Source organism: Vanellus vanellus, assembly GCF_965231255.1.
Source record: "Vanellus vanellus genome assembly, chromosome: 19".
NCBI lineage: Eukaryota > Metazoa > Chordata > Aves > Charadriiformes > Charadriidae > Vanellus > Vanellus vanellus.
The window spans coordinates 13,410,488-13,426,919 of NC_138924.1; the positions used below are offsets into that span (position 1 = coordinate 13,410,488).

The 16,432-nt window shown below is 57.9% G+C and overlaps 2 protein-coding genes across 2 annotated transcripts; both read left to right on the forward strand.

Moving 5' to 3' along the window:
- On the forward strand, positions 1-5,910 carry LOC309679887 (uncharacterized protein). The gene is made up of 3 exons (XM_082493333.1): positions 1-102; positions 3,549-3,645; positions 5,688-5,910. The coding sequence occupies exons 1-3, from the start codon at positions 4-6 to the stop codon at positions 5,816-5,818; spliced, it is 327 nt and encodes a 108-aa protein (XP_082349459.1). The 5' UTR covers positions 1-3; the 3' UTR covers positions 5,819-5,910.
- Positions 5,911-8,638: 2,728 nt separating this feature from the next.
- LOC309679747 (uncharacterized protein) lies at positions 8,639-14,548 on the forward strand. Its single transcript, XM_082493134.1, has 3 exons — positions 8,639-8,740; positions 12,187-12,283; positions 14,326-14,548. Exons 1-3 carry the CDS (start codon positions 8,642-8,644, stop codon positions 14,454-14,456), a joined length of 327 nt encoding a protein of 108 aa, XP_082349260.1. The 5' UTR covers positions 8,639-8,641; the 3' UTR covers positions 14,457-14,548.
- The last annotated feature ends 1,884 nt before the right edge of the window (positions 14,549-16,432 follow it).

The following is a 16,432-nucleotide window of genomic DNA, read 5'->3' on the forward strand; positions in this document are numbered from 1 at the left end:
AAAATGGCGCCCCGCTCGAAGTCGGAGCGGCGCGGCCCGGGGGGAAAGGGAGGCCCGCGTGGCCGCCGCCAGCACGTCGTGAGGCACCTGGAGCGCGTCAAGGTGAGCGGGAAACCCGAGGAGGGGGCACTAGTACGGTCGGAGCGGGGGTGGCTGGGCCCGGCTCCCCGCGGCGTCCCGTCGGCCTTGGGGGTTTAGGGTGCGGGGCTGGTGGTGCCGGAGAAATAAAGCCCGAAAAGGCGGTAGTGAAGCGGTGCCCGGGTCATGCTGTCGCTGCCCCGCAAAGAGGTGGGCCCGGGCCCTCCGCACTTGCCCAGCGCTCGCCAAAAGTGCCTGTGAGCCCTGCGGGTGCCGGGCTGTGGGGTGGCTGGGCCGGCCACGGCCCTCAGCATGGCCCGCGGGGGCTGCCGAGGGGGTGAGCAAGCAGAGAGGGTGAGCTGGTTGGGGGCCCGAAATGGAGGGCAGGTCTTCTGCCCCTGGGGCTGGAAAGCAGGCTCCCGGGGCTGGTTTTGGGGCTGAGAAGCAGCCGGAGTTGTGTGGCTTTGCGGTGAGAAGCAAGGGTCGAGTCCTGCGTTTTTGTGGCTTGAGAGCGGGCCCAGGAGCTGGGGTTTGGGGCTCAGAAACGGGCAGTAAGTGAGCTGTTTGGGGGCCCAAGAGCAGACTCCCGTTTGGCTGGTTTTGCGGGGGGGTGGGGGTGGGGGGCAGGGAGGGGCGGGAGGGCGCTGGGGGCTGCGGGGAAAAGCACGGGGTGGGCAGGGTGCGTGGACCCTCCCTGGAGGTGGGGGTCTGGTCCCGTGGGACCCCTGCGTTCAGGAGGCCAGCGTGCAGCAGGCTGAACTCCGTGTCTGAGGGGGTCTCTGGGGGGAACCCTCTCCTCTTCGAGTCCAGCTCTTTTTTTATATGCTGTTTAGAGTAGTTATTAGGTAATTAGTCACACAAACTAATAAATATTTATACCGTGTGCAGCTGTTGTGTTTAATGACAATACTCAAGTCAGGACGGTGATTGAAGGACGCCCTTGTCAAAAGCCCAGACTGTTGCGAGTAGCCGGAGCTTGTAAGGAGAAGGAGCGGCTGGGTGCAGGCCGGGCTGTCCCCAGCGAGGCGCCAGGAGCAGCGGGGAGGCGAGTCGTCCTTCTCCCGGCGAGGAGCCCGGCCTCTCGCCTGGGGTGTTACATCCACACCGGCTGCCTCTGGTGGCCCCGCTCCCGAGGGCGGAGGTAGCGTGGGGGTCCCCCGGCTTGTCCCCATGGGCTGGCTGTGACAAACAGGGTCATTTCTCGCCTCCTCCTTTCCCAGTGTCCCCTGGTGCGTGCCGGGAGGAAAATCCTGCGGGGTCAATTCTGTCGGCTGCTCCGGTAATGGCAGGCATGGGGCTGGGGGAGTGGGGAGAAACGTTTGCGAGTTCAGGGGAGCTACGGGTACTCCGCGTCAAACCCCCAGAAAAGGCAAATCTGCTGCTACCGTGGAAAATCTGGTGCAGAATTGCAGTTAAGAGAGCGTGCCTCCTTCCCAAATTGGTGCCCGGGTGGTTAGGAATGTCTTCCTTTCGGGTAAAAGAGCGAACTTTCCTCTCAGATGAATTAAGAGTTGCCCGATACCTTCTTTAGGGTCCGGTGTTTCTCTTCTGTTTGTTCGTGCTCATTTTATGGGCAAGTTGGAAATAGCCTTTTCTTTTTCCCCTGCGTAACTGAATTTTTATGAGTCTGCGGTGTGAGGGCCGTTAATTTTTGAGCACCTAGTTGCCAGTGGAAACGTAATGAATGAAACACGATGGAAACTGATGTTTCCCTTGATTTTTATTCAATTTTTTTTTCTTTTTTTTTTTCCTTCGAGTGTTGATGGCACGTTGTCCTGTGCCTCAACCCACGTTCTGTTCCGCTGAGCCTTCGATCTGGGTCCAAAAAGTTTGTGCTTCCAGAAAAGGACTAGTCGTTCAGCTCATTGAGGTGTCTGCTCAGAGGGTCGCTGAAGTACGCGGTCAGCGTTAAAGCTGAATTTCACTTAATGTTGCAGCTGCTGGTCTTCCCTTTCATTAATTTCCCCCCAGCTCCCTCATGGGTGGGGTTTTTTTTGGTTTGTTTTGTGTGTGGGGTGTGGGCTTTTTTGGGGCGTGTGTGTGTGGTTTCCAAAGGGGAGCGCGGTGTTGCCTGGTGCAGCCTGCAGAGCTCTTTTGCTGCCTGACCTGCCCTTTTTCACTCCTCTCTCAGGGCTGTAACTTTCCTTTGGCTAATTTGAGCAGAGCAATGAAGTTACTTGCCTGTGTAAATGTGCTGGTAGTACCAGGAAGGTAAGTGCTTGAACCAGTGGTGAAAAACTTGGCTACAAGTAGAATATCCGCAGGAAGAGCAACAGCAGCAGCAGCAGCAGGAAGCCAATCGCGAGTTCCCCAAAAATCGGGTGTGTCAAACACATCAAAGTTTTATTGCCAAATGTTGTTTGCCAGGACCTTGCAAGTGGCTCTTTTTGGTAAACGTAACTTCTCAGGAAATTCAGGGTTGCGTGTGGCAAAACCCTTCCCTCTGTCTGCGTGCCCCGCTCCATAAACGACTGGTGGCGGGGCTGTTGTTCCCCACTCTGGGTCTTGCCGCCGTGGTGCTGCGATATTTAGACCTAGGAGACGCGTTTCGGAAGGGAAGGAAAAAGCGTTCTCAGCCCTTTTAAGGAAAAGGGCAGACCCTCTTCTCTGTCTGCGGCTTTCCTGCGCACGCGAGATGAAGCTGTTTTATTTTTCTCCCTTGTTCCTGGTCTAAATATCTCTGAAGCTGCTGCTGCTGCGGGTTTGCAATTTGCGGTGCTGCGTGCTTGTGGAGTTGTCGTTGTGCATGACTTCTGCTGTGGCCAAGTGTCTAGAGGCGGTTTTCAGTTTAAAGCTTCAGAAATGGCATCCCCTGAAAGCAGCGTAGGTGAAGCTGATCCTGGGCGTGCGGCTGCGCTCTCAGGGATGCGCGGGGGCTCCTCGTGCAAAGAGCGAGGTGCGCGTGGGCACCGGCAGGGTTGCGCTCGGGTCTGGGCGCGTGCCATAGTTTTGCTGTTGGGAGACGGCAGAGAGCGTGTGTCCGGTAAGGCGGAGGGCAGTTGAAAGCCGGCAGGGACCCTGAGCAGGTTCGGTGGCGCAACGGCAGTTTTAAAAGCTCTTGACCGTCTGGAGAAAGGGCCTGGAAAAAATCATTGCCTTTTTGGAAGGACGGGACGTTCACGGGACGGTGGGTTGCTGTACCTTGTAACAAAAACATTCACCTTGGGCTGTCTAGGGTGAGGAAACCTTGGCTGTACGTAGGCTTGAGGCAGTGTACCTGTCCGTGTCTGTCACCTGCGTGGGCCCGGGAAGGTGGCTCTAGTGCAACTGAAGCTGCCGGTGAGTCAATGAAAGGCAGGGTTGTCTGAAGAATGCAAGAGCTCTGGTGGCCTGCCCCAAGAAGCGTCCCAAAGGAGATGCCAAGTAGTTTTTCCTCCGCTCGGCTGTCGTCTTGGCAAACCTTCAGGGAAGAAGGCAGCTTGAGATTCCTACCCAGCTTTATGCTAAAGGATTTTTTCCTCTCTCGGCAGATTGTCAACTGCCAGCCTTTCTTCCGTGGTCTCCCTTTCTTCTGCTGTGGCGGTACGGGACAGACGGAAAGGATCCAGAGTGGTCTGCGAGGACGAGGTACGTCTCTCGTGTGCGTCTGCCTTTTTCCTAAGGTCCTTGTCGTGTGGGCTTTGAAGCTAACGTGACGGATGTGCCGACTCTCCTCCCGTAGCTTTTCGATGAAATACTTGAACGCGAATACTAAAAATAAGGTGTGTTCTGGAGCACTTTGCACCCATGCAAAGCTTGCTTCCCTCCGCTTATTTTCTCCTCCCGAAAGCATAATCTCTTTCTGTGTGCTTACCGTTAACTGGCACTGTGAGAATAACGTTGTACTGAAAGAGGGAAGAAAGCGTTCGTAAGGGTTCAGATGCTCCGAAGAAGGAGACTTTGGTTTTGTGGTAGAAGCTTTATGCTTTTTCAGTCCACAAGTTTTTAAAATATCTTCCAGTAGTACTGGAAAACCTTACTGAGATACTAGCCTCTGTACAAAAAGCAGTTGAGGTCACAGAAGAGACATGGACGAAGCGGGACAAAGCAGCGTGGCTTCTGCGTGTTTTCTGGGCTTTGCCAAGAAGCACCGGCAGCCTTGTAACCTGTGACAGCGAGTCCCGATGCGGTTTTAGTGAGCTGCTGCTTTCCTAATGTCCTTTTTTGGCAACAAGACTTTGCGCGCTCTCTCCCTCTCTTTTTTTTTTTTTTTTTTTTTTTAAAAAAACAAACAACCCACCAAAAACAAACAAACCAAAAAAAAAAAAACCCCACAAAACAACAAACAAACAACAAAGTCCGCTTCCTTCCAAAGGCCCAAGCACAGCCTGTCTTCCGAATTTGGTGGCATCGCCGGTCTTTGGGTTCTCGGTCGTAACAGGCGAGACATCATAAAAACACGTTCCTCTGCATGTTCAGCACAGCCGAAAGCATCGGCACATCTGCCGGTCCTTTTTGGTAGCCTTATGGATTGTGGGAGCAGGGATTTGATTTCCCCCCCCTCCCCCTCCAGTAAAACCGTACGGGGGATTTTTTATCTTGCTGATTTTTGTATCCCAAATTAAACTTTAAAAGAGGTTACGATTGTAGAATTTACAAATGGACTAGCGTTGTTTAAACTGCAACTGCCAAGTGGCTGTAGCCTACAGTGTATTCGGTGTGCTTTGGCAGTTAGGTATTTGTTCTGAAGCTTTAAAAACAGGGCCTTTTTTTAATTACATTTAAACGTTTAACAAAGGAAATGTTTAAAACCAAATGTTTAAACAAAGGAAGCGTTTAAAAAGAGACAACTGAATGTTAGCGGGGTTTTATTGCCAATCTTGAGACGGAGCGCTCTGAAGTTCTTGATTTCTGTCTGGCTGTCAGCGGCGCGTTTCCCCGGCGGTTCAGTAGCGTCTCTCCTGGGCAGGGCAGCCAGCCAGATGTCCCCGCTAATCGTGCGGCGCCCAACTCCCCCCCCCCCCCCCCCCGAGTCAAATTATAGCTGTGTACTTTGGAGATGGATAGTTTAATGGTATCGACTGACAGCTGGGCAAGTTCATTTAGTGCCGAAGGAAAGTCAAATACTTTAGTAGTATAAGTATTTTTATTGGAGAGAGAGGGAGAGATTTCTCTAAGCATACGTGCGCCTCTTCAGCATAGAGTGAAGGACTGAGCTTTGTTCTTCCTTGTTCATTGCACTCTTCAGAGTTTTACCCTTCCCTTTCAGCTGTACTGACCCAGCAAGGTGTGCAGCTGCAGCAGCAGCAGCAGTGGCGGTGGCGCGAGGGCTGTAGGTGTTTGAGGGGGTCGGTCGCGTCGATTCTGGTCACGGCCCAGCCCTGTGCGGCTGCCTGGCAGGGGGATGTCCCCGCGGCAGCGCCGTGAGGAAGGGAGGAGGGGTTCCCCAGGGCCAGCCAGAGGGTTTACTGTCGTGCTCAGAATGGCACCAATTAGTCTTAATACTGACTGGAAGAGTTCCAGTCGCTCTGGCTTTGAAAGGCCGCGCTGTATTTCGCGCTGAGTTGTTTCCCTGGAGTCCTCCTGTAGCTCAGCTGCTGTCCCGTCCCTCCGTGTGAGGGAATTCCTCTGCTTTCTTCTGTGCTCTTTGTTAATCTGCTGAAATATAATTGGGGCTTTTTGTGTTTCAGGTGTCTCGCTGTACGGGTCTGGCGACGCTCAGTACACCCCCCTGCCCAGGTTTGCCTGCCGGTGGTTGGGCGCCCCGAGGGGACGGGACCAGCCCTGGGCGCGGTGGCTTTGTGCCTTTTTTGGGGGGTGAATGAAAAGGGGGGAGTGTGTCTGTGTGGGTGATGATGTCATTTGGGGCAGCCCAAGGTCCCCCGGGGGGGGGTGGGGGTCGGCGATGATGTGTCGGAGGAGCAGGTGAGTGGGGGCTGGGGGGGTCACGCAGGGGTCGCAGTCTCATAATGTCTGAAAATTCATGGGGGGGATTAAAAACCATTAAAACCTGTAAGTATGGGCGTGAGGCGTTGAAATAGAGAAAAATCTCTCGTTTTTATTATCTACTGATAAATGAATATGTATGTCGAAGGAGTTGAAAATAAAAACCTCCTGTACAACAATTCTCCTCTATTCTATAAAGGAATTTTAGACTATAAAGAGATGCGTCCCAGAGTCCATTTCTGCCGTTATCGTTCTCTCTCTGCCGGGCTGCCCGTCCCTCTGCTTTAATTGCCACGTCTCTGCTCTTCAGCTCCTGGAGGTTTTGTGGTGTTTCCCGGGTTTATCATCCCCCTAAATATATGTATATATGTGTGGCTAGACACATAAGTGAAATGTCTGTGTACTATAAGGTTTTTGAAAGGCTTTCTTTGCATTTTTGTGGAAAGCGTTTAAAAACTCGCCACCCGCTTGTAACCTCTGTCGAAGAGGTAAAAGCGCTTTCAAGAGCTGCTGCCCCGGCCCCGCCCCCTGCCTGCTTGTGCCCCGCCTCCCGCTCCCCTCGGCCCCGCCTTCCGTCCACTTCGGCCCTTCCTCTCGACCACCCGGGCTCCGCCTCGAACTGACCTCGGCTCCGCCTCTCGGCCACCTCGGCCCCGCCTCCCGCCCGGCCTCCTGCCGCGCCTCGTTCTCGCCGCTGCTGCTCCCCGCGTGGCCGAAGCGCGGTACTGGGGCGCCGCTGCATCCTCGGCGACGGGGGGGACGGGGCCAGGAGCACCGAGGAGCCCCCCTTCGCCGGGGGCGGGGGTGTCCCCCGCTGTCCGCTGACGGAAGGCAAGAGGGGAAGCAGGCGGGCCTTCGCGCCGGCGCAGCGGCCGGTGCCCCCCGAGCTGCGGGAGCCCCGTCCCCCCTCGAAGTGCCTGACCCCAGGCAGCGCTGCGGAGGGGCCGGGCTGCGCAACCGGTTTATTAAGTGCTATGGCGCACAAATCTCTAAAGTCTTTAAGAAGCAAAAGCCGGCTTGCGCTGAATTTCCCGCCCCCCCCCCCTCTTCGTGGGGCCCGGTCTCGCCTGCCCGGGCACGGCCCCGCACCGCCGCAGGTGCCTCTTCCCCATGGCAACCGCTCCGGGGCGGATAGGCGGGAGCGCTTTCAAAAGCCGCTGCCCCGGCCCCGCCTCCCCACCCGCCTCGGCCCCGCCTCCAAGGCCGCTTCAGCACCGCCTACTGCCCGCTGCAGCCCCGCCTCTCCGCCCACACCGGTCCCGCCTCCCGCCTGCCTGTGCCCCGCCTCCAGCCCCTCCTCAGCCCCGCCTGCCGATCTTCCCGGCTCCGCCTCCTACCTATCTCGGCCCCGCCTCACGCTTCGGTTCGGCTCCGCCTCTCGCCCCTCCCCATCCACGTCTCTCCGCCCGCCTCGGCCCCGCCTCCCAGCCCTCTTCAGCCCCGCCTTCTGCCCACTTCGGCCCCGCCTCTCGACCACCCCGGCCCCGCCTCCCACCTGTCTCGGCTCCGCCTCCCGCCCCGCCTCTCGCCCGCCTCACGCCTCGGTTCGGCTCCGCCTCTCGCCCCTCCCCATCCACGTCTCTCCGCCCGCCTCGGCCCCGCCTCCCAGCCCTCTTCAGCCCCGCCTTCTGCCCACTTCGGCCCCGCCTCTCGACCACCCGGCCCCGCCTCCCACCTGTCTCGGCTCCGCCTCCCGCCTGTCTCGGCTCCGCCTCCCGCCCCGCCTCTCGCCCGCCCCGGCCCCGCCTCACGCCTCCTTTTGGCTCCGCCTCCCACCCCCGGCCCGGCCTCCCGCACCGCCGCGTTCTCGCTCCTGCTTCCCCCTCGTGGCCGAAGCGCGGTACTGCAGCGCTGCCCCCGCACGGTCGGTTACCGGGCGCCATCCCCGGCGGCGGGGCGGGGCCAGGAGCCCCGCGGAGGCGAGCGAGCCCCTTCGCCGGGGGCGGGGGTGTCTCCTGCCCGCTGGCGGCCCGGGGGTGGCGGGGCGGCAAGCTCCAAACTGCCCGCTGCGGCAGGCTGCCGATCCGCTGGAGGCGAGCCGGCTCCGGGCAGCCCCCGGGAGTTACCCGAGAGCTGACGGAAGGCGAGCGGGGAAGCAGGCGGGCACCCCCGCCGGGCGCAGAGGCCGGGCGCCTCCCCAGCTCGCCGGAGCTCCCCGGGAGTCCCCCCGCGCAGATGTTGGCCAACGCCCCGGCGCAGCGGCCGCTGCCCTCCCCCCCCCCCCCCCGAGCTGTTGGAGCTCCGTCCCCCCTCGAAGTGCCTGACGCCAGGGAGCGCTGCGGGGGATGGAGGGGGGTGGGGGGGGCGAAGCTGCGCAACCGGTTTATTTCGTGCTGTGTCACGCAAATCTCTGAAGTTTTTAAGAAGCAAAAGCCGGGTTGCGGTGAATTCCCCTCCCTCCTTAGCCAGGCCCGGCCGCACCTCCCCGTCGCCCCGGCAACGGCCCCGCGCCGCCGCGGGTGCCTCTTCACCATGGCAAGCGTTCCGGGGCGGGTGGCGGGAGGGCGGGCCAATCACAGCGCGGGTGCCGCGCTACGATTGGTCAGCTCGCGTCGTCGAGGCGGGGAGAGGTGGAGATTGACGCGACGTCAGACCAATTGAGAGGGGCTCCAAGGGAAGGTTACGGGCGACGGCCAATGGGCGCGCGGCGTGAGCGGGCCGTGGTGGGCGCTCCGGAAGCGGAGGGGGCTGGCGGAAAATGGCGCCCCGCTCGAAGTCGGAGCGGCGCGGCCCGGGGGGAAAGGGAGGCCCGCGTGGCCGCCGCCAGCACGTCGTGAGGCACCTGGAGCGCGTCAAGGTGAGCGGGAAACCCGAGGAGGGGGCACTAGTACGGTCGGAGCGGGGGTGGCTGGGCCCGGCTCCCCGCGGCGTCCCGTCGGCCTTGGGGGTTTAGGGTGCGGGGCTGGTGGTGCCGGAGAAATAAAGCCCGAAAAGGCGGTAGTGAAGCGGTGCCCGGGTCATGCTGTCGCTGCCCCGCAAAGAGGTGGGCCCGGGCCCTCCGCACTTGCCCAGCGCTCGCCAAAAGTGCCTGTGAGCCCTGCGGGTGCCGGGCTGTGGGGTGGCTGGGCCGGCCACGGCCCTCAGCATGGCCCGCGGGGGCTGCCGAGGGGGTGAGCAAGCAGAGAGGGTGAGCTGGTTGGGGGCCCGAAATGGAGGGCAGGTCTTCTGCCCCTGGGGCTGGAAAGCAGGCTCCCGGGGCTGGTTTTGGGGCTGAGAAGCAGCCGGAGTTGTGTGGCTTTGCGGTGAGAAGCAAGGGTCGAGTCCTGCGTTTTTGTGGCTTGAGAGCGGGCCCAGGAGCTGGGGTTTGGGGCTCAGAAACGGGCAGTAAGTGAGCTGTTTGGGGGCCCAAGAGCAGACTCCCGTTTGGCTGGTTTTGCGGGGGGGTGGGGGTGGGGGGCAGGGAGGGGCGGGAGGGCGCTGGGGGCTGCGGGGAAAAGCACGGGGTGGGCAGGGTGCGTGGACCCTCCCTGGAGGTGGGGGTCTGGTCCCGTGGGACCCCTGCGTTCAGGAGGCCAGCGTGCAGCAGGCTGAACTCCGTGTCTGAGGGGGTCTCTGGGGGGAACCCTCTCCTCTTCGAGTCCAGCTCTTTTTTTATATGCTGTTTAGAGTAGTTATTAGGTAATTAGTCACACAAACTAATAAATATTTATACCGTGTGCAGCTGTTGTGTTTAATGACAATACTCAAGTCAGGACGGTGATTGAAGGACGCCCTTGTCAAAAGCCCAGACTGTTGCGAGTAGCCGGAGCTTGTAAGGAGAAGGAGCGGCTGGGTGCAGGCCGGGCTGTCCCCAGCGAGGCGCCAGGAGCAGCGGGGAGGCGAGTCGTCCTTCTCCCGGCGAGGAGCCCGGCCTCTCGCCTGGGGTGTTACATCCACACCGGCTGCCTCTGGTGGCCCCGCTCCCGAGGGCGGAGGTAGCGTGGGGGTCCCCCGGCTTGTCCCCATGGGCTGGCTGTGACAAACAGGGTCATTTCTCGCCTCCTCCTTTCCCAGTGTCCCCTGGTGCGTGCCGGGAGGAAAATCCTGCGGGGTCAATTCTGTCGGCTGCTCCGGTAATGGCAGGCATGGGGCTGGGGGAGTGGGGAGAAACGTTTGCGAGTTCAGGGGAGCTACGGGTACTCCGCGTCAAACCCCCAGAAAAGGCAAATCTGCTGCTACCGTGGAAAATCTGGTGCAGAATTGCAGTTAAGAGAGCGTGCCTCCTTCCCAAATTGGTGCCCGGGTGGTTAGGAATGTCTTCCTTTCGGGTAAAAGAGCGAACTTTCCTCTCAGATGAATTAAGAGTTGCCCGATACCTTCTTTAGGGTCCGGTGTTTCTCTTCTGTTTGTTCGTGCTCATTTTATGGGCAAGTTGGAAATAGCCTTTTCTTTTTCCCCTGCGTAACTGAATTTTTATGAGTCTGCGGTGTGAGGGCCGTTAATTTTTGAGCACCTAGTTGCCAGTGGAAACGTAATGAATGAAACACGATGGAAACTGATGTTTCCCTTGATTTTTATTCAATTTTTTTTTCTTTTTTTTTTTCCTTCGAGTGTTGATGGCACGTTGTCCTGTGCCTCAACCCACGTTCTGTTCCGCTGAGCCTTCGATCTGGGTCCAAAAAGTTTGTGCTTCCAGAAAAGGACTAGTCGTTCAGCTCATTGAGGTGTCTGCTCAGAGGGTCGCTGAAGTACGCGGTCAGCGTTAAAGCTGAATTTCACTTAATGTTGCAGCTGCTGGTCTTCCCTTTCATTAATTTCCCCCCAGCTCCCTCATGGGTGGGGTTTTTTTTGGTTTGTTTTGTGTGTGGGGTGTGGGCTTTTTTGGGGCGTGTGTGTGTGGTTTCCAAAGGGGAGCGCGGTGTTGCCTGGTGCAGCCTGCAGAGCTCTTTTGCTGCCTGACCTGCCCTTTTTCACTCCTCTCTCAGGGCTGTAACTTTCCTTTGGCTAATTTGAGCAGAGCAATGAAGTTACTTGCCTGTGTAAATGTGCTGGTAGTACCAGGAAGGTAAGTGCTTGAACCAGTGGTGAAAAACTTGGCTACAAGTAGAATATCCGCAGGAAGAGCAACAGCAGCAGCAGCAGCAGGAAGCCAATCGCGAGTTCCCCAAAAATCGGGTGTGTCAAACACATCAAAGTTTTATTGCCAAATGTTGTTTGCCAGGACCTTGCAAGTGGCTCTTTTTGGTAAACGTAACTTCTCAGGAAATTCAGGGTTGCGTGTGGCAAAACCCTTCCCTCTGTCTGCGTGCCCCGCTCCATAAACGACTGGTGGCGGGGCTGTTGTTCCCCACTCTGGGTCTTGCCGCCGTGGTGCTGCGATATTTAGACCTAGGAGACGCGTTTCGGAAGGGAAGGAAAAAGCGTTCTCAGCCCTTTTAAGGAAAAGGGCAGACCCTCTTCTCTGTCTGCGGCTTTCCTGCGCACGCGAGATGAAGCTGTTTTATTTTTCTCCCTTGTTCCTGGTCTAAATATCTCTGAAGCTGCTGCTGCTGCGGGTTTGCAATTTGCGGTGCTGCGTGCTTGTGGAGTTGTCGTTGTGCATGACTTCTGCTGTGGCCAAGTGTCTAGAGGCGGTTTTCAGTTTAAAGCTTCAGAAATGGCATCCCCTGAAAGCAGCGTAGGTGAAGCTGATCCTGGGCGTGCGGCTGCGCTCTCAGGGATGCGCGGGGGCTCCTCGTGCAAAGAGCGAGGTGCGCGTGGGCACCGGCAGGGTTGCGCTCGGGTCTGGGCGCGTGCCATAGTTTTGCTGTTGGGAGACGGCAGAGAGCGTGTGTCCGGTAAGGCGGAGGGCAGTTGAAAGCCGGCAGGGACCCTGAGCAGGTTCGGTGGCGCAACGGCAGTTTTAAAAGCTCTTGACCGTCTGGAGAAAGGGCCTGGAAAAAATCATTGCCTTTTTGGAAGGACGGGACGTTCACGGGACGGTGGGTTGCTGTACCTTGTAACAAAAACATTCACCTTGGGCTGTCTAGGGTGAGGAAACCTTGGCTGTACGTAGGCTTGAGGCAGTGTACCTGTCCGTGTCTGTCACCTGCGTGGGCCCGGGAAGGTGGCTCTAGTGCAACTGAAGCTGCCGGTGAGTCAATGAAAGGCAGGGTTGTCTGAAGAATGCAAGAGCTCTGGTGGCCTGCCCCAAGAAGCGTCCCAAAGGAGATGCCAAGTAGTTTTTCCTCCGCTCGGCTGTCGTCTTGGCAAACCTTCAGGGAAGAAGGCAGCTTGAGATTCCTACCCAGCTTTATGCTAAAGGATTTTTTCCTCTCTCGGCAGATTGTCAACTGCCAGCCTTTCTTCCGTGGTCTCCCTTTCTTCTGCTGTGGCGGTACGGGACAGACGGAAAGGATCCAGAGTGGTCTGCGAGGACGAGGTACGTCTCTCGTGTGCGTCTGCCTTTTTCCTAAGGTCCTTGTCGTGTGGGCTTTGAAGCTAACGTGACGGATGTGCCGACTCTCCTCCCGTAGCTTTTCGATGAAATACTTGAACGCGAATACTAAAAATAAGGTGTGTTCTGGAGCACTTTGCACCCATGCAAAGCTTGCTTCCCTCCGCTTATTTTCTCCTCCCGAAAGCATAATCTCTTTCTGTGTGCTTACCGTTAACTGGCACTGTGAGAATAACGTTGTACTGAAAGAGGGAAGAAAGCGTTCGTAAGGGTTCAGATGCTCCGAAGAAGGAGACTTTGGTTTTGTGGTAGAAGCTTTATGCTTTTTCAGTCCACAAGTTTTTAAAATATCTTCCAGTAGTACTGGAAAACCTTACTGAGATACTAGCCTCTGTACAAAAAGCAGTTGAGGTCACAGAAGAGACATGGACGAAGCGGGACAAAGCAGCGTGGCTTCTGCGTGTTTCCTGGGCTTTGCCAAGAAGCACCGGCAGCCTTGTAACCTGTGACAGCGAGTCCCGATGCGGTTTTAGTGAGCTGCTGCTTTCCTAATGTCCTTTTTTGGCAACAAGACTTTGCGCGCTCTCTCCCTCTCTTTTTTTTTTTTTTTTTTTTAAAAAAAAAAACAAACAACCCACCAAAAACAAACAAACCAAAAAAAAAAAACCCCACAAAACAACAAACAAACAACAAAGTCCACTTCCTTCCAAAGGCCCAAGCACAGCCTGTCTTCCGAATTTGGTGGCATCGCCGGTCTTTGGGTTCTCGGTCGTAACAGGCGAGACATCATAAAAACACGTTCCTCTGCATGTTCAGCACAGCCGAAAGCATCGGCACATCTGCCGGTCCTTTTTGGTAGCCTTATGGATTGTGGGAGCAGGGATTTGATTTCCCCCCCCTCCCCCTCCAGTAAAACCGTACGGGGGATTTTTTATCTTGCTGATTTTTGTATCCCAAATTAAACTTTAAAAGAGGTTACGATTGTAGAATTTACAAATGGACTAGCGTTGTTTAAACTGCAACTGCCAAGTGGCTGTAGCCTACAGTGTATTCGGTGTGCTTTGGCAGTTAGGTATTTGTTCTGAAGCTTTAAAAACAGGGCCTTTTTTTAATTACATTTAAACGTTTAACAAAGGAAATGTTTAAAACCAAATGTTTAAACAAAGGAAGCGTTTAAAAAGAGACAACTGAATGTTAGCGGGGTTTTATTGCCAATCTTGAGACGGAGCGCTCTGAAGTTCTTGATTTCTGTCTGGCTGTCAGCGGCGCGTTTCCCCGGCGGTTCAGTAGCGTCTCTCCTGGGCAGGGCAGCCAGCCAGATGTCCCCGCTAATCGTGCGGCGCCCAACCCCCCCCCCCCCCCCCCCCGAGTCAAATTATAGCTGTGTACTTTGGAGATGGATAGTTTAATGGTATCGACTGACAGCTGGGCAAGTTCATTTAGTGCCGAAGGAAAGTCAAATACTTTAGTAGTATAAGTATTTTTATTGGAGAGAGAGGGAGAGATTTCTCTAAGCATACGTGCGCCTCTTCAGCATAGAGTGAAGGACTGAGCTTTGTTCTTCCTTGTTCATTGCACTCTTCAGAGTTTTACCCTTCCCTTTCAGCTGTACTGACCCAGCAAGGTGTGCAGCTGCAGCAGCAGCAGCAGTGGCGGTGGCGCGAGGGCTGTAGGTGTTTGAGGGGGTCGGTCGCGTCGATTCTGGTCACGGCCCAGCCCTGTGCGGCTGCCTGGCAGGGGGATGTCCCCGCGGCAGCGCCGTGAGGAAGGGAGGAGGGGTTCCCCAGGGCCAGCCAGAGGGTTTACTGTCGTGCTCAGAATGGCACCAATTAGTCTTAATACTGACTGGAAGAGTTCCAGTCGCTCTGGCTTTGAAAGGCCGCGCTGTATTTCGCGCTGAGTTGTTTCCCTGGAGTCCTCCTGTAGCTCAGCTGCTGTCCCGTCCCTCCGTGTGAGGGAATTCCTCTGCTTTCTTCTGTGCTCTTTGTTAATCTGCTGAAATATAATTGGGGCTTTTTGTGTTTCAGGTGTCTCGCTGTACGGGTCTGGCGACGCTCAGTACACCCCCCTGCCCAGGTTTGCCTGCCGGTGGTTGGGCGCCCCGAGGGGACGGGACCAGCCCTGGGCGCGGTGGCTTTGTGCCTTTTTTGGGGGGTGAATGAAAAGGGGGGAGTGTGTCTGTGTGGGTGATGATGTCATTTGGGGCAGCCCAAGGTCCCCCGGGGGGGGGTGGGGGTCGGCGATGATGTGTCGGAGGAGCAGGTGAGTGGGGGCTGGGGGGGTCACGCAGGGGTCGCAGTCTCATAATGTCTGAAAATTCATGGGGGGGATTAAAAACCATTAAAACCTGTAAGTATGGGCGTGAGGCATTGAAATAGAGAAAAATCTCTCGTTTTTATTATCTACTGATAAATGAATATGTATGTCGAAGGAGTTGAAAATAAAAACCTCCTGTACAACAATTCTCCTCTATTCTATAAAGGAATTTTAGACTATAAAGAGATGCGTCCCAGAGTCCATTTCTGCCGTTATCGTTCTCTCTCTGCCGGGCTGCCCGTCCCTCTGCTTTAATTGCCACGTCTCTGCTCTTCAGCTCCTGGAGGTTTTGTGGTGTTTCCCGGGTTTATATATATGTATATATGTGTGGCTAGACACATAAGTGAAATGTCTGTGTACTATAAGGTTTTTGAAAGGCTTTCTTTGCATTTTTGTGGAAAGCGTTTAAAAACTCGCCACCCGCTTGTAACCTCTGTCGAAGAGGTAAAAGCGCTTTCAAGAGCTGCTGCCCCGGCCCCGCCCCCTGCCTGCTTGTGCCCCGCCTCCCGCTCCCCTCGGCCCCGCCTTCCGTCCACTTCGGCCCCTCCTCCCGCTCCCCCTCGGCCCCGCCTTCCGTCCACTTCGGCCCTTCCTCTCGACCACCCGGGCTCCGCCTCGAACTGACCTCGGCTCCGCCTCTCGGCCACCTCGGCCCCGCCTCCCGCCCGGCCTCCTGCCGCGCCTCGTTCTCGCCGCTGCTGCTCCCCGCGTGGCCGAAGCGCGGTACTGGGGCGCCGCTGCATCCCCGGCGACGGGGGGGACGGGGCCAGGAGCACCGAGGAGCCCCCCTTCGCCGGGGGCGGGGGTGTCCCCCGCTGTCCGCTGACGGAAGGCAAGAGGGGAAGCAGACGGGCCTTCGCGCTGGCGCAGCGGCCGGTGCCCCCCGAGCTGCGGGAGCCCCGTCCCCCCTCGAAGTGCCTGACCCCAGGCAGCGCTGCGGAGGGGCCGGGCTGCGCAACCGGTTTATTAAGTGCTATGGCGCACAAATCTCTAAAGTCTTTAAGAAGCAAAAGCCGGCTTGTGCTGAATTTCCCGCCCCCCCCCCCCTTCGTGGGGCCCGGTCTCGCCTGCCCGGGCACGGCCCCGCACCGCCGCAGGTGCCTCTTCCCCATGGCAACCGCTCCGGGGCGGATAGGCGGGAGCGCTTTCAAAAGCCGCTGCCCCGGCCCCGCCTCCCCACCCGCCTCGGCCCCGCCTCCAAGGCCGCTTCAGCACCGCCTACTGCCCGCTGCAGCCCCGCCTCTCCGCCCACACCGGTCCCGCCTCCCGCCTGCCTGTGCCCCGCCTCCAGCCCCTCCTCAGCCCCGCCTGCCGATCTTCCCGGCTCCGCCTCCTACCTATCTCGGCCCCGCCTCACGCTTCGGTTCGGCTCCGCCTCTCGCCCCTCCCCATCCACGTCTCTCCGCCCGCCTCGGCCCCGCCTCCCAGCCCTCTTCAGCCCCGCCTTCTGCCCACTTCGGCCCCGCCTCTCGACCACCCCGGCCCCGCCTCCCACCTGTCTCGGCTCCGCCTCCCGCCCCGCCTCTCGCCCGCCTCACGCCTCGGTTCGGCTCCGCCTCTCGCCCCTCCCCATCCACGTCTCTCCGCCCGCCTCGGCCCCGCCTCCCAGCCCTCTTCAGCCCCGCCTTCTGCCCACTTCGGCCCCGCCTCTCGACCACCCCGGCCCCGCCTCCCACCTGTCTTGGCTCCGCCTCCCGCCCCGCCTCTCGCCCGCCTCACGCCTAGGTTCGGCTCCGCCTCTCACCCTGGGCGCGGTGGCTTTGTGCCTTTTTTTGGGGGTGAATGAAAAGGGGGGCACGTGTCTGTGTGGGTGATGAT

Excerpts from the sequence above, each read along its gene's own strand:
- LOC309679747 (XM_082493134.1), top strand. The coding sequence starts at position 8,642 with ATGGCGCCCCGCTCGAAGTCGGAGCGGCGCGGCCCGGGGGGAAAGGGA. Across the intron at positions 8,741-12,186 it reads GGCACCTGGAGCGCGTCAAG|ATTGTCAACTGCCAGCCTTT; the intron begins GTGAGCGGGAAA and ends CTCTCTCGGCAG. Across the intron at positions 12,284-14,325 it reads GAGTGGTCTGCGAGGACGAG|GTGTCTCGCTGTACGGGTCT; the intron begins GTACGTCTCTCG and ends TTTGTGTTTCAG.
- LOC309679887 (XM_082493333.1), top strand. The coding sequence starts at position 4 with ATGGCGCCCCGCTCGAAGTCGGAGCGGCGCGGCCCGGGGGGAAAGGGA. Across the intron at positions 103-3,548 it reads GGCACCTGGAGCGCGTCAAG|ATTGTCAACTGCCAGCCTTT; the intron begins GTGAGCGGGAAA and ends CTCTCTCGGCAG. Across the intron at positions 3,646-5,687 it reads GAGTGGTCTGCGAGGACGAG|GTGTCTCGCTGTACGGGTCT; the intron begins GTACGTCTCTCG and ends TTTGTGTTTCAG.